The following is a 15,118-nucleotide window of genomic DNA, read 5'->3' on the forward strand; positions in this document are numbered from 1 at the left end:
ATGTTTAAGAAATTGACCTTTGAGTTATAACACTTGACTTTTACGATGAAAAAGAGCATCATAGACATCATGGATAAAAAGTTTCAATTTTATTGTATTTTGTAATTACTGTCCAGAGGTAGGGAGTACATTCAATTTTAATGACTTGGGACCTCTAGATTTTCAATTATTCTATTAGACATAACAAATGTACAACCCTATTAATTATAGTGGTATGGTTGTCTTATGGGATTTTTCTAGTTTGAACATAATAGTGTTATTTAGGACATTCCAAAAGTAATAAAGCAAAGAGCAAAATAATTTTACATTCATAAGCCTTACACAAAACAATGTAAATTTATCAGAATTCTTTGTGTATGATTGAAAAAAAAAGCTGTAGTAAAAAGTAAGTATGTTTTGTTACTTTATGTAATGTTTGCGTTTACTTACCCATTCTTTGAGTTTGCTCTTTCTTCTTACCTGTCCCATGAGTTCTAAAGGCTGATTAATTTTCAGCTTCAATTGACTGCATTTTGTTGCTGTCGAAAGAAATCTTTAGTTAGAGAAAGATTCCATGTTTTCTACATCTTTTGATCATGGCGTCGATGGTCTTACCAGAGATAATATGAAATTCAAGTCTTCTTAGAAATGAAAACTATCTTGATGTTAGATTCCAAAGGATATATAGTAGATACATCTTTTTGTTACTGATAAGCGATTTTCGTATGTACAAGCAAATTAGGTTATATCAAGACTTCTAGCACTTTTTCGATACAAATAAAGTTCGCCTGGACATAAAAAACTTGTACTTAAATTGAAACTCCTCAAACTCTCTTCCTAAAGCGACCAAATTCATTACCGTTTGAATTTTTTTCGTACGAAAAGCAGCGAGGTGGAACTATAACCAAGTAACGTCATCTTGAAGTGTACTTCCCGAACTTTTCTGTACCTGCACGATCGTGTCTTTCTCTTCTCGGTACACCGATTGAAATATATTTATTTTGCACGTTTACAATTTCAGTTGATGTATCAGTTGATGGTAACCACAGTTTTATAGATATCTTTTGTCAATACATGGCAATAGGGTACGTGTTTTCCGCAATCCGCGTCTGCACGGCCAGCAAGTAATTTAAGGTTGCGCTCTACGCTACCATCAGGTCGGTAAGTCAACTACCTTGAATTAACTGGCGCTCTGTTCCGCGTAATCTGGCCAGTTAAAATAGCAGACGACAGTCAACAGCGATGCATGAAATCTTCACTTTTTTCTCGACTTTCACGTCGTCTGCTGTTTTAACTTGCAAATTACCGAATATATTTGTTGACTTACTGACCTGACGGTAACGTATATATGTATATAGAGCGCAAATTTAAATTACTTGCTGGTGACGACGATTGCGGAAAACACCCCAAGCGGCGTTACCACCACGACCTACGTAACTTTACAGCCTCTGATTTTATCATTCTGGTAAAGAGAGCACGGTGTAAGATGTACGTGAAGTTATGTGTAGTAATTAAAGTAATTACTACTAAGTAATGCTATATGGTCGATTTTATTAAACCATATGAATATCTATATTTTTAGAGGTAGACTTTTGGGTAAAAAATAAATTGTAAACTTGCCGCAAACAGCACAAACTACGTCAACTTTTTATTATCTATCTATAAGATTAGTTGCGGCTGGCTTATAATTAATTAAATGGCTCTACTATGAGTAATAATAATCATTTGGATCAGCGCCATCTAGTGGTCTTTATTTTTTGGTCAAAAGTGGCTCCTAAAATTCTCAATCAGAGCATTCAGGATTAGAGCCATTTAGTCAATTATAAACCAGCCGCAACTCATGGTGAAGCTATAAAATAAAAAAATAACGATACGTGTGTTTTTGGCGGCAAGTTAACAATCTATCTTATGCTTAAAAATTTATCTTCAAAAGTACAAACACATAGGAGGTCAATTTTTGGTAGGAAATAGATTGTTAACTTGCCGCCAAAAACATATATATCGTTATTTTTTTATTTTATAGCTTTGTCATAAGTTGCGGCTGGTTTATAATTGACTAAATGGCTATAATCATGAATGCTCTGATTGAGAATTTTAGGAGCCACTTTTGGCCAAAAAATAAAGACCGCTAGATGGCGCTGATCCAAAATAATTATTGCTACTTACAGTAAAGTCACTTTATTAGTTATAAACCAGCCGCAAATAATCTTATAAATAGACGATAAATAGTTGACATTTTTTTTGCTACTTGCGGCAAGTTTCCACATTAATATTCTACATATCTTATACGGCTCATAAAATCGACAATATTTACAAAATTACAATACTCTTGACTCTTGACCTTTTACCATTAACTCATGTAAGCACAAATTAATCAGTCAAAAAGAGACAACCGAAGAAAAAAGGCCTGAAAAAGAAGCACAGTCACACGAAAAGTCTCATATAAGAATGGAGCATTGGATCTCACTTGATCAGAGAAGGTTGGGTTCTTTGTTTACTTAAAACACTTAAAATTAAGTGTTTTAAGTAAACAAAGAACCCAACCTTCTCTGATCAAGTGAGATCCAATGCTCCATTCTTATATGAGACTTTTCGTGTGACTGTGCTTCTTTTTCAGGCCTTTTTTCTTCGGTTGTCTCTTTTTGACTGATTAATTTGTGCTTACATGAGTTAATGGTAAAAGGTCAAGAGTCAAGAGTATTGTAATTTTGTAAATATTGTCGATTTTATGAGCCGTATAAGATATGTAGAATATTAATGTGGAAACTTGCCGCAAGTAGCAAAAAAAATGTCAACTATTTATCGTCTATTTATAAGATTATTTGCGGCTGGTTTATAACTAATAAAGTGACTTTACTGTAAGTAGCAATAATTATTTTGGATCAGCGCCATCTAGCGGTCTTTATTTTTTGGCCAAAAGTGGCTCCTAAAATTCTCAATCAGAGCATTCATGATTATAGCCATTTAGTCAATTATAAACCAGCCGCAACTTATGACAAAGCTATAAAATAAAAAAATAACGATATATATGTTTTTGGCGGCAAGTTAACAATCTATTTCCTACCAAAAATTGACCTCCTATGTGTTTGTACTTTTGAAGATAAATTTTTAAGCATAAGATAGATTGTTAACTTGCCGCCAAAAACACACGTATCGTTATTTTTTTATTTTATAGCTTCACCATGAGTTGCGGCTGGTTTATAATTGACTAAATGGCTCTAATCCTGAATGCTCTGATTGAGAATTTTAGGAGCCACTTTTGACCAAAAAATAAAGACCACTAGATGGCGCTGATCCAAATGATTATTATTACTCATAGTAGAGCCATTTAATTAATTATAAGCCAGCCGCAACTAATCTTATAGATAGATAATAAAAAGTTGACGTAGTTTGTGCTGTTTGCGGCAAGTTTACAATTTATTTTTTACCCAAAAGTCTACCTCTAAAAATATAGATATTCATATGGTTTAATAAAATCGACCATATAGCATTACTTAGTAGTAATTACTTTAATTACTACACATAACTTCACGTACATCTTACACCGTGCTCTCTTTACCAGAATGATAAAATCAGAGGCTGTAAAGTTACGTAGGTCGTGGTGGTAACGCCGCTTGGGGTGTTTTCCGCAATCGTCGTCACCAGCAAGTAATTTAAATTTGCGCTCTATATACATATATACGTTACCGTCAGGTCAGTAAGTCAACAAATATATTCGGTAATTTGCAAGTTAAAACAGCAGACGACGTGAAAGTCGAGAAAAAAGTGAAGATTTCATGCATCGCTGTTGACTGTCGTCTGCTATTTTAACTGGCCAGATTACGCGGAACAGAGCGCCAGTTAATTCAAGGTAGTTGACTTACCGACCTGATGGTAGCGTAGAGCGCAACCTTAAATTACTTGCTGATGGTGACGATTGCGGAAAACACCCCTCGCTCAAACATTTCCTGCCAGTCGTCGGTAAGACAGGATTTCTACTAAAAAAAAATCTGCCGGTATTATGCCGTTATCAACTACATATACACATATATATATATATGAATATAATAACACCTGTTCGACTGCTCCAAAAACTTGTAGGTTCAGTACAGAAAAGCACATCATGAGCGAACAACAAAGTGAAAATGTTCAGGAAGAAGCGAGTGAACATGAAAATCCAGAAAAAGATGAACAAGCTGGTCCGTCAGCTTTGGATGTCCAGCTCGAGGAGATGGCGAGCGAATACGGTGCTTACTTGTCCGTCGACATGGACAGCGAGGTGAGGTGATGCTCCAAAACAAATGATAAATCTGCGGTCAAATGGCACCTTGTTTGCTGTCACGAGCTCATCACGGGTTCTTTTTTTTTCTGATTAGTTCAATTTTTACGAGTTCCAATTTAAATGGTGCAGTTTTTAATTCACGACACAAAAATAATTGAAATTGACAAATTTTTTTTTTCTTGGATAAGAAGAGACTTTTCACTGCGATGTTAATTTGATTCAAATACTTGTCATAACGAGGTTTGCATGTTTTAGCTGAAAGGCGTCTTTGAATCTGTAGAAGAAATGCAACTGAGGCTAGAGGAGTTCAACTCCATGCTCGAAATGGTATGAAAATATTTATGTAATATTATTTATTTATTTAATTTTTCTAAATTTTATGGCGCATAGGGGCATGCATTCACCATTTTTTTTAAAGTTTTCAAATCTTAACAATTTAATTAACTTTTTATAGATAGGCTGAACTTTTTAGCGATCACATCCAATGTGAATAAAATTAAGATTCTTGTAGTAAAATGTATTTTTGTTTTATTTTTTTGTTATAAATAAATCTGTTTATTAAAAAATTAATGTATAACAACTTTATATAACACAGGCGTATGCTAAAATAAAAAATTTGTTTTTTGGTTTACACATGTTTCTCAATGAATGTCTTTCATTACAAATCACCATGTAAATCTTAGAAAAATTCGTGTTTAACTAAGAATGTGCATGTAAACAATGTTTATTACAAAGTTTATTGGTTTTTTTTTTTTGTCAAAATTTATTTAATTTTAGAGCTTAATTTTGGAAAAATATTGTTTTTCCAAAAATTCCAAACATTTGCAATCAACATTTCTATTTCATCTTTGTCATAGTTCACCCAGTCAATATATATCTTTTTATTATTTTCAAAATCATGGTCTGCAACGCAAAATAAGCCTTTTTCTTTACCAGTAACAAACATCTGTAGTAATACCTGAGCTTTGTATCTAGCAGTGATCTTTCCATCATGTAAATAATTTCCAAAGGTTTTTTGCGAGCTTGGACATTTGATCTCAAGAATAAAGTCATTACCAATACCATCTGGTGATGCCCCCAAATATGGGTAGTCAGCATGTAAAAAAATTCCACACTTTTTAATTTTGTAACCCAATTTTAAGACTTCTTTGAAAACTTCGTCTTCTAGTTCCCTCCCACGTTTCATAAAAGGATTTTCAAATTCGTAAGCTTCACCGAGAATCACTTTAACTAAACTTCCGTTTTCTGTTCTGCATTTAGAAGCTTCATATGCTTTGGAAGCTGTTATCCTCCCATGTCGTAATTTACGCCACAGTGAGCTTTTGCTCTGTAGCCGAGTTTTTTTTTCAGCCAGTTTGCACAACCTTTTCTGCATTTTGATTTTAGCAAACGCGAGGAAACCTTCTACATCACGAATGCCTTTTAAAAAGCACTGTGTCAAAATTTCATTCAATGACAAATCTATAAGGCTGCTTACATGCATGTCATAAGCTGAAATTATTTGGTTTTCTTCTGTATTGGGAATTGTAGTATCCATCTGTTGCATATTTTCTTCGCTATTCGTGTTCTCAGCTCTTGATAAAACGTGATTTTTTTCCCTTTGAATTTGAGCTGTTTTAGATTGATTTTCCTTTGAAACAAAATATGCATCTTTAGTATTTTCCTTATTTTGGACTGCTGCAAATTGTTTTCCTTTTGTGTTAGATACTCCATCATTGAGGTCCTGTTTTTGATTGCATCCTTTGTTACTTGTCTTTTGCTTTAAAATTTTATTTCCTGTGTCCGATATGGTCATTTGTTCTAAAGAACCTGTTAATCTACTTCCAGCTCTGTCATTCTCAATTTTCTGTAGATACTTCAAAAAAGCCAAGGCATGCTCACAACCACCTGTTTATTATAAAAAAAATATGTATCGATAGACGGTTTCAAGTAAACCTGACCACATTGATTTTCTCACCATGAAAACACGTCGTGCATCTTAAGTTGCTTATAACTTTCTTGTTTTCGTTGACGGTTGAGACAACAGTGCAATACTTTTTTTGTAGACCGTTTTGTTCAATGTAAACTTGAGCTTTCAATGTACACACAAAGCCTTGACGTTTTGCGCAAACACAGCGAACAATGAAGTTTTCATAACTATTTTGGGAATAACTATTGAAACAGGAAAAATTGATGGTAAGATACATCATACAGATTACATATTTCGTGCATTTTCTAATTGTAAAAATTATATAATAATGTACCTATTGATTCTGGTTTCCGCAACATTTTTGGCACTACTAGTGAAGAAAAAATTCAACACCATCGAGAAATCCACTTCAGGCAAATTTGCCGAACAGGCACCTGGTGATTCTTTGCTTGAAACATCTGCCATTGTTGATCAAATTAACAATCCAACCCAGCAAGTTTTTTTTCGACTTCTCGTGTTTTCTTTTTGTGTTTACTGTTTTTATAACCACACATTTTTTTTGACACTTACGAGGTCCAGTTAGGTCTATACTCTACCAGCAGGCACGATATTCAAAATTGCTCTAGAGCTTTTATCTCTTGCGAGGGGGTGAGAGAAAAAAATAAAATAACGGTTTCGTTTCAACAGTTACAAGCCAACAGCAGCAAATCGATATCGGAAAACGTGCCGCGTTTACTTGATCTGAAGCCGCATCTCGATAACTTTTGCAAGCGAGTCGACGTCCTCGAGGACTTCGTGTCAAGGGCAAAAGCCGACATGGCGAATCTCGAGAACCACTGTGAGGCCGCCGAGGCGAATCTCGGCACGTCTGATAAACTGTCTATGCTGAACCCCTTGACTTATTTCGTAAGTTTATTTAAATATTATACCTGCAGAATTGAGAAGAGGAAAAAAACACTATCTGTTTTGCAGAAAAAATCACCAGAGCCGTCAACAAGTGCAGTTCCAGAAGTGGCTCTGCAACCAATAAACATATTTAAAACGGAAGATTATTTCCTTGCGGAGGAAGAAAAATAGTTTTTTTTTATCGTACCATTACATTGTTAGAATTAAGTTTTTTAATATATTGTCAACGATTTTGTACATATATATGCGGTTTTGAGAATAAAAAAAAGTTTTAAGCTTTTTTGCAGTGTACATTTTTCATAAAATACACATGATATTGACTGTAAATCCAGTTTTTTTTTCAATATTAGGATGTTGAAGAGGGTTAAAGTAAATAAAACCACTAAACAAGCATGATTATTTTGAATATTTATCTCATAACAAGACTCCATACAACAAAGTGTGTACACAAGACACACTATAGACGAGCCTTTTGTAAAGCTCAAAGTATTAAAATTGAGTTTCGATTGCAGTTCATTTTTCGCATTGACAAATATTTTTTTTTTTTTTTTTTTACATTCGCATCTCTCTTAACAAAAAAACATGTGCAAACGTTGAGAAATAATTCAATTAATTCGATTTAAAGTATATTACATATATGTTTAGGTTAGCACATTGCTTGCACAAATCACTTTTAAAAAGCTTCAATTAATCTAAACTTTGCATAAGCCATTTTTTATCTTACATTAAATAAAATCTCCATCAGTTATCGGATGCAATGATAATGGTACTTTGTGACTGTTTTTCTTTATAAAAAATGATGAGTACACGATTCACGAGCTTAGAAAAAAATATTGCTTAGCATTCAAAAGTCATTTCATAGATTATTTATTATTTTATACATCCAATAGATCTTGTAAAAATATTCTCTATGCACTTTGAAAATGTATTATGTTATAAACATCAACTTCTTTTTATACTCTGCATGAAAAAATTGACAAACATAGATAAAAAAAATGAAAAAATTGTCTTATTTAAATAAAAATGTGTTTGATGGGAAATCATCCAGTAGGCATGTAAGAAAACATATTCTCAAAGATTGAAAAATGCTCTATCGGCTTGGTATAATTTGAAAATCAGTGCAACAGTAACGTTCTCCTCTTCAAAACAATCACTGTTCAACTTGATTCAACGGAATGTCGCTAGTGTTACGTCGTCTTCCTCGGAAGCCTTTGACCTTTTACAACAACAGGTCGACCCTTGACAAAGCCTTTCCTTTTTCGATTGGTCTGTAAGAAATTAATGTCGACCCCCCCATATCTTTTAAAAAAATTTAATGATCGAATGTCCTTAAAAATGGAAAAAATGGAAAATGATACGAAAGACCCTTGGGATCTTTTTTTTTTCTTCATTATAAAAATCTTGCAAAATTATTACTGACCTTTCTGCTGATATATGAACTCGCCTGGCGTTTTATCGTGCGTTCGGTTATCGGGATTCTTGGTCGATTAAATTCGTCTGGTTTCTTTACCCTACATTAAATACAAAACGTAATGTTACTTTTAATATTATTTCACTATGCGCACACGTATTGTACGTTTAGATGGAAGAATTTTCGTCTATTAAGTACATTGAAATGACATTATCAGAAACAATTTTTTTTCTTCTTTTTTCTTACAATTTATCATGCAATTACGTAATTCACAATGATAAGACCGTTGCCACTGACCGTTTGGTGATTCAACATGAAAATCTTATTTTTTAAACCGTTAGTGTTCACATATGCATTGTATCAACATAACGAGTAAACTTTTAGATAAAAAAATTTTGTATTATCATTTGTAAAAAGGTATGTCTCACCTGTATATCCTTACGAGCCAGTGCTCGGTGGTGTAAGCTTCGTTCAAATACGTGAGCTGAAAATTCTTGTTGCCAATCTCTGCGTTGCGCGTCCTATCGTAACCCGCGGGCGTGCGGTAATCCAACTCAATTTCACCAAACCGATAATAGCTAAGTTTGTACATGAGGCAATTGAGTAGGGTAGGCGAGGCCTCGGAATCGACGCGGAATTCGCCGCGCTCGGTGAAATAGTCACTTTCGCGAATATCCTGGGGGTGCTCGCCTTCGGCAATACGCACCATCCACAGGAACTTATTGATATCATCGCCCGAGTAGCCAATCATACCACCGAATATGACTAGCACGTAATCAACGTCGAGGGACGTCATGATCTCGTATGCCGCACTCTCGTTCGAGCTCATAGCCTTGCCCACCAGGGCAATGTGAGAATTATTCCACGTGTTGTTATCCACCAGAGTTGTTCTAAAGAACGATTAATCGTTTACCAATCTTGCATGGTATGACAATCAGTTTTCATTGATATGTGTGTATTGACAAAAATTATACCTATTAGCCATGCCGGCTATCTGATACCCGTAATCCCACCAACTCATGATTCTAGCATCGGTCGGGGTGTTTTGAGCAAGCCAATAGTAAGCCTCGCGGAAATCGTCGAGGATAGCTCTGCTACCGTCACTGCTGTAAGACGCGAGTACAATGGACGGACTCGAGTAAGCGTTGCTCGTGACCCAAGTGCAGTGCAGGGCGAACATCATCAGCAGAACCATCATAAACAAAACGGCGCAAGTGAGCAAGTTGCTACCGAGGCCGTCACCGTTCTCCTTGGGTTTCTCGTGTTTTATTTTCCTGAGCTTGCCAGCTTTGTCGTACAGCGATCGGCCAGGGCTGCGCTCTTGCTCTTCCTCGCTCTCTTCCTCGATAGGACTCGGTCCGCTGTTTTCGGTCTCCTCCTCTTTGAGGAAAATATCGAGAAGTATGCTGAACGCTATTCCAGCGAGCATGCATACCACGGGTGTCAGTGTTAGCATCAAACGCACCATCACTCCGGCAAAGTATACAGCACTGAGGGCGTACAGCACCACTGAAAACAATGTAAATTTGTTTTATCTGATCGTATGATAAAAATCATGCGGAAATTCGAATTTCATTTGGAAGGTAGTGATTGTCTTACCAAATACACGCTCGTCGTTGATGTGTTTAATGCAGTACCAAAGACCTACTGGGAACGTTGTTATGAGGATGTGTAAGTCAAAGAAAAAGCTGAACCAAGTAGTCGGCTGATGCTCAGATACAGAGGCGATAATGGGAATGTGGATCTTAGCATAACCAGTATCCCAAAGCGAGTAAAATCGTCCACTCCACGGAGCCACAAAGCCTGCATAGGTCAAACCAATGAGAACAAGTAGAAATACACCAGCGATTCCTGCGACGATACCACCAAAATACTTTATTTCTGACTTTGATAAGAAAGTTCTCAAATATCTGAAACAAAAAGGGAGCAGTTAGTGATTTCCTTTAAACTTTTTTTTTCCATCCAAAAAGAAACATTCTACGATGAGAGTGACTTACTTTAATCCACCAATTAGAATCAGTAAACAAAATACACCTGCAGCAGCCATATGTTCCGATGTACGAATTGGTTGGAAACCAACAAATGGGATTTGCATGCTGAACAGTAGTCCCAGAATATAAAAGATGGTATAACTTATGAAAAGGCGCTGGCTAAAACGATTCATCAACAGGAGTACAAAGACATGCAGGGGAATCAAGTTGATTATGAAAACGTATCCTCCCCATGCTGAGACCATGTAGAAGTAGGACAGGGCAGTCATAGAGGACCAGAAAATTGAGCCGGATTTGATGGACTTGACCCAAAGATAGTAAGTGAACTGGAGGGCGAAAATGGCAATGCCCTCATTGTCGTAACTACCTGCCACTGATCTTGAAATGTAACCAGGAACAATGGCAATAAAACAGGCTGCAAACAGTCCAGCACCAGCGCTCCATATTTCTTTTGTTAATAGATACGTCGATATGGATGTCAATCCACTGAAAATTGGTGCCAAAAACACGCAAATGTCTTTGATGTTTATTGGTATGTTGAGCGAATGCAGGATGTAGTGGATCGAGCCAGATGTTATCATCAGGCCTGGATAAACAGTTCCACCAACGATACGTCCTAGAGGATACCATGCTCTATCATCAAACCAGTTCAAAAAGTTGTAAAAACCATGTTTCACCATGTACGCTGTCGCACGATAGTTGAACCTAAAAGTAATATTTCAGTTGAAAAAAAAAAAATTAATCTTTGAAATGTATGTTTGAACAATTTTTTTCATGAGAATCAAATAAAAAAAAAATTTCAAACAGTCATAAAAATCCATAGAATGCGTGTGCCATAGTTGTCCCCTCAAAAATGGTACTCATAATTATGCCTGCCACGTTTAAATTCCTTTATGTTGCAACAAATAAGAGTCGAAAGAATATTCCTTCTACACCAATCGCGTGAACGAAAAATAGAGCCATCATTAAATAGAGACTTACACGAAAAGAGATAATAGATGGAGATAAGAGCATCAAACAGGTAAGGCAACGACATGCATAGACTCAAAGTATACGCTTGCTGGGAAACACGCATACACAAAAAAGCATGTGTGTATGCACATTAGCTCGAATTTTCAAAAGTAATAGTTGACAGGAATGTTTTTAGATATTGTAAGCATTGTTGAAAATTCATAAAAATACCAACAAGCCTGTGCGCACTGCAATGAGTACCCTGCACCGTACCATATCTATATACCCAATAAATAGCACATGTGCCGCGTGTCGTGTCACGATTCTCTGTGATAAGACACAACAGCAGCTGCAGCAGGTGGAATTGGGTTGGGGATCGACGTCAGAGAGTGCGGCATGAACACGTTAAACGGACACTTTGTATAGATGTACTGGATATACAAACCAGGGATCAAACTCGTGGATGATGCTCTCGAAGCGGATGACGGCAAAGAGCCGAGATGCGAAGCCAGAGATCCAGGCGAGCAAGAGTATGGTAAAGGTGATGAGGGAGCTCCAGCCGGCGATGCTGGTCATGCTCGAGGACTTGATCTGTTTGGTGGTGTTCTTTTTGGGCCCCGGGCCGGCCGACGTGGTCTTTGGTGGGTGCATGTCTTTTTCTTCGTCTCCTCCTCCTGCACCAGCGGGACTTGTCTCTACAACGATACCCACCTGCAGGGAGCTTCCTCGATCTCTCTTTCGCACGGGTTCACTTGCTTGCTTTCTATCAACAGTAGTCCATGGGATCCCTGCTGAGTGACTTTTCTCACTGTTATGCTTATTGCTCCTCGAGAGGGCTTTGCTCTCTAATCACCAACAACTCTCTCTCTGCTCGGCTGTCGCAGTGTCCGCGCGACACGTAGCAAAACATGTACCGTCGTCGGGGGGAGCAGAAGCACCAGACCACCAGACTTATATAAATATACTAATAGGTATACACTTAGAGCAAGGGTATACACTATACATTACATTTTCACCAATCCGCTCTCGCCCCGCGATAGGTATATCACACGCCGGTTTGTCACTCCTCCGGTCGATTGGACATCTACCATACCTACACGGTTAGTTTGTGTGACACGTCGCAAAAGAGCCGGTTCCATGTTTGCCAACTGTTAGAGGGGCACCGGCTTTTTTTTGGTCTAGGTCTAGGGACTTTTTGGACTTGGCGATCACGCGAGAGAGAGCGCTTGGCTTGTCTGATTTTGAAAAAATTAAAACAAGATCATTTATTACGTTGAATTATTTAGCAGTGTTGATTAATTGAGTACATAATGAATCATTTGTTCCTTCATTGAATCTTAAAAAGACATTTACATAAATAATTGCAATTGTAAAACAATGTTTCCATTGCGACGTTTTCTGTACAAACTAAACATTTCCTTTTTTCAACCAATCTGATAAGTATGTTTGGATATGGATACGTTAATATTTTTAACCAGCAAGTACATGTACATACGTATGTTAGTGTATAAGTAAGTTTAAAGTAATACAAAATATTTAAAGTTTAAAATCAAAAAAGTTTATTTTACAAAATCACAAATTATATTAAATTACCCACCACGTAAAATTATGACGGATACATGTTATAAATGCAAGAGATTGGTTTAAAGTAAGTTATCTTTTAGTATGAATACTTGTTCGCTTCTTGATTCTTTGTTTGTGTTAAATGCACATTATTACTTGACTGTAAATTAAAGCTTACATTTCTATTCTAGGACAAATGCGTGGCAGCTCAATTAATGACATACATAAATATAACACATATAAAAATGTCTCGCATTATAATTCAACAAAATTGTTAAATAAAGTTGTCAAACTTTGGTAATGTTTGGATAAATTATCGATATTAATTAGCTTTACTACTAAAGAGCCTTTTTGTTCTCCGTCTCATAAAAACGGCATTACTGTATCCATTTTGTCTAAAATACACATGAATGTCATAAAAGATGGTAAAAAAATTAGAGTAGATAGTACCAACAGCATTGCAATCACTTTCAATTTCAACCTTTCTCACGTATTGAAATATCAAACAACTTTAAAACAAGAATTGACAAAAAATGTAAAAATCACGTTTTGGAAAAGCGATGAATCGTAGAATGATCTTGGAATTTATGCAGCGAGTCCAAATTATCCCACCAAACTGGTAGCTGGTGCGTAAGTATCAGCTTGAACCAGGGTGTTAAGGGAGAATCGATACTTTTTACAAAATCATCCATCTTTCTCTTGGAAATCCATTGAATTTCACTGATCTCATCTGGATTTGGATTGAGCGTGATCTTGTTCTTTTGCAAAAATAATACATAGTCTATCTCATGTTCTCCCCAAATTCCATCCCCAGCTGCCTGATAATGAATCCTTGTTAGGTAACAAAAGTCATCTGGGGACACTTCTGAGGTGGGTATGCCTAGTTCATAGCCAAGTCTTCTTTGGGCAGCTCTTCTGATTCCAAGGGCTTCTGCTTCTTCGTTTTCCCCTTTGATTTCGGCAAGCGGGTGACTACAGCAAGTATTTGTGTAGAAACCAGGAAAAGTTATCTATAAGGTCCAATACAAGTTTAACTTTTAGCAACTATCATTTTACTGGTTTGATTTATTTCAATGAGCAAAATGTCGAGCTCACAACTATATCAAAACAGAATCTTACTGTGAACTTGTAGATGTGCAAGTATTCAAAACCAAATAGCTCAGAGAAAAACATAGAGCAATTAGCTTACCTTCGTAGCAGACCTCTTCTGTATGAGCAGGTCTCCCTTGTTGTTGAATAAAAAAATACTGAAGGCTCTGTGCAGAGGAATACTACCATCTTTGGCGATAAGATGGCAATCTTTTTTGGTAGCCTCTCCAAGGGGTCTATCCAGCTCGTCCACGAGTATACACCTCTCCTCGAGAGCCGACCTCTGAAGGGGAGCTATCTGCATGTTCGTGTGGTGCCAACGAACAGCTAGCACCTCTTCTTTTAGCGCATTGCAGACTATTCTGCCAAATCCCAACATTTTTTTCGTTGTGTCCTACTCAAAGCTGTTCTTTTGACGATTTAAGTCTGTGGGTACAGAGTAAAACGCAAGCACGAATATCTCCTTATCTAAAGCATATGTCAATTTAACTCATGTATTATACATGTACGAAAGATGACATCAGTCATTGTATTGTTGTATTCATTCATATATATTTTTTATGCGTCCTCATGCAAACTTGCACACTATGTTTCATGAAATAGCACACATGTTTAAAGTATTTATCCTCTTGAAAACACTTATATACAAGTAAAAGACCTTTTGTCAGAGAACGTATTCATGTTTTCTGCTTTTGTTAAAATAATGTCTTACCTTATCACCTCAAGTACCTATGCTAGTGCCAGATTTTTTTTTTGGTCAGTAATATTAGAATATATGAATATTTTACGCTTCAGCATTCCTTTGACGCAAACCAAGACTAATGTTCCTTTTTAATGAAAGCGACCGCATTCTTTGTATAAAACGATAATAATAATTACAACAACATAATTAAAAAGTATACAGCCACGTCACTGCTATTGTTATTAAGCTGTTTGTTCGTAATTTGCGATGTGGCAAATTGGCAAACAGGAAAGTATTTTATTTTAGCATGAAACCAGAGTTTATATACATATGATGTGCGTGGTGTCTGTGAGACGTGTGTGTGTGTGAAGAGCCA

General features: G+C 36.4%; 4 protein-coding genes across 5 annotated transcripts; 1 reads left to right on the top strand and 3 right to left on the bottom strand.

Annotated features, from left to right (window-relative positions):
• The first annotated feature begins 4,061 nt into the window (after positions 1-4,061).
• Blos4 (biogenesis of lysosome-related organelles complex 1 subunit 4) lies at positions 4,062-7,300 on the top strand. The gene is made up of 4 exons (XM_089594002.1): positions 4,062-4,237; positions 4,496-4,567; positions 6,837-7,055; positions 7,122-7,300. The coding sequence occupies exons 1-4, from the start codon at positions 4,082-4,084 to the stop codon at positions 7,224-7,226; spliced, it is 552 nt and encodes a 183-aa protein (XP_089450128.1). The 5' UTR covers positions 4,062-4,081; the 3' UTR covers positions 7,227-7,300.
• Positions 5,004-6,957, bottom strand: LOC149376046 (uncharacterized). The gene is made up of 3 exons (XM_089598674.1): positions 6,484-6,957; positions 6,198-6,391; positions 5,004-6,127 (listed from the first exon to the last, which is right to left on the bottom strand). The coding sequence occupies exons 1-3, from the start codon at positions 6,612-6,614 to the stop codon at positions 5,004-5,006; spliced, it is 1,449 nt and encodes a 482-aa protein (XP_089454800.1). The 5' UTR covers positions 6,615-6,957.
• Positions 7,301-7,451: 151 nt separating the features above from the next.
• Positions 7,452-12,428, bottom strand: Stt3B (catalytic subunit 3B of the oligosaccharyltransferase complex). 2 transcript variants are annotated; one of them, XM_014354637.2, is made up of 7 exons: positions 11,854-12,426; positions 10,464-11,162; positions 10,066-10,376; positions 9,441-9,975; positions 8,895-9,356; positions 8,476-8,566; positions 7,452-8,323 (listed from the first exon to the last, which is right to left on the bottom strand). In XM_014354637.2, exons 1-7 carry the CDS (start codon positions 12,057-12,059, stop codon positions 8,243-8,245), a joined length of 2,385 nt encoding a protein of 794 aa, XP_014210123.1. In that variant the 5' UTR covers positions 12,060-12,426; the 3' UTR covers positions 7,452-8,242. The 2 variants fall into 2 exon arrangements, with proteins under 2 accessions (XP_014210123.1, XP_014210124.1); XM_014354638.2 differs by having other exon boundaries at positions 8,273-8,354; positions 11,854-12,428.
• Positions 12,429-12,992: 564 nt separating this feature from the next.
• On the bottom strand, positions 12,993-15,069 carry Idi (Isopentenyl-diphosphate delta isomerase). The gene is made up of 3 exons (XM_014354642.2): positions 14,773-15,069; positions 14,161-14,528; positions 12,993-13,981 (listed from the first exon to the last, which is right to left on the bottom strand). Exons 2-3 carry the CDS (start codon positions 14,437-14,439, stop codon positions 13,514-13,516), a joined length of 747 nt encoding a protein of 248 aa, XP_014210128.2. The 5' UTR covers positions 14,440-14,528; positions 14,773-15,069; the 3' UTR covers positions 12,993-13,513.
• Positions 15,070-15,118: the final 49 nt, after the last annotated feature.

Source organism: Copidosoma floridanum, unplaced genomic scaffold (genome assembly GCF_036245765.1).
Source record: "Copidosoma floridanum isolate Cflo_tuat_1 unplaced genomic scaffold, Cflo_Japanese_pri ptg000001l, whole genome shotgun sequence".
In the NCBI taxonomy this organism is placed as follows: Eukaryota; Metazoa; Arthropoda; class Insecta; order Hymenoptera; family Encyrtidae; genus Copidosoma; species Copidosoma floridanum.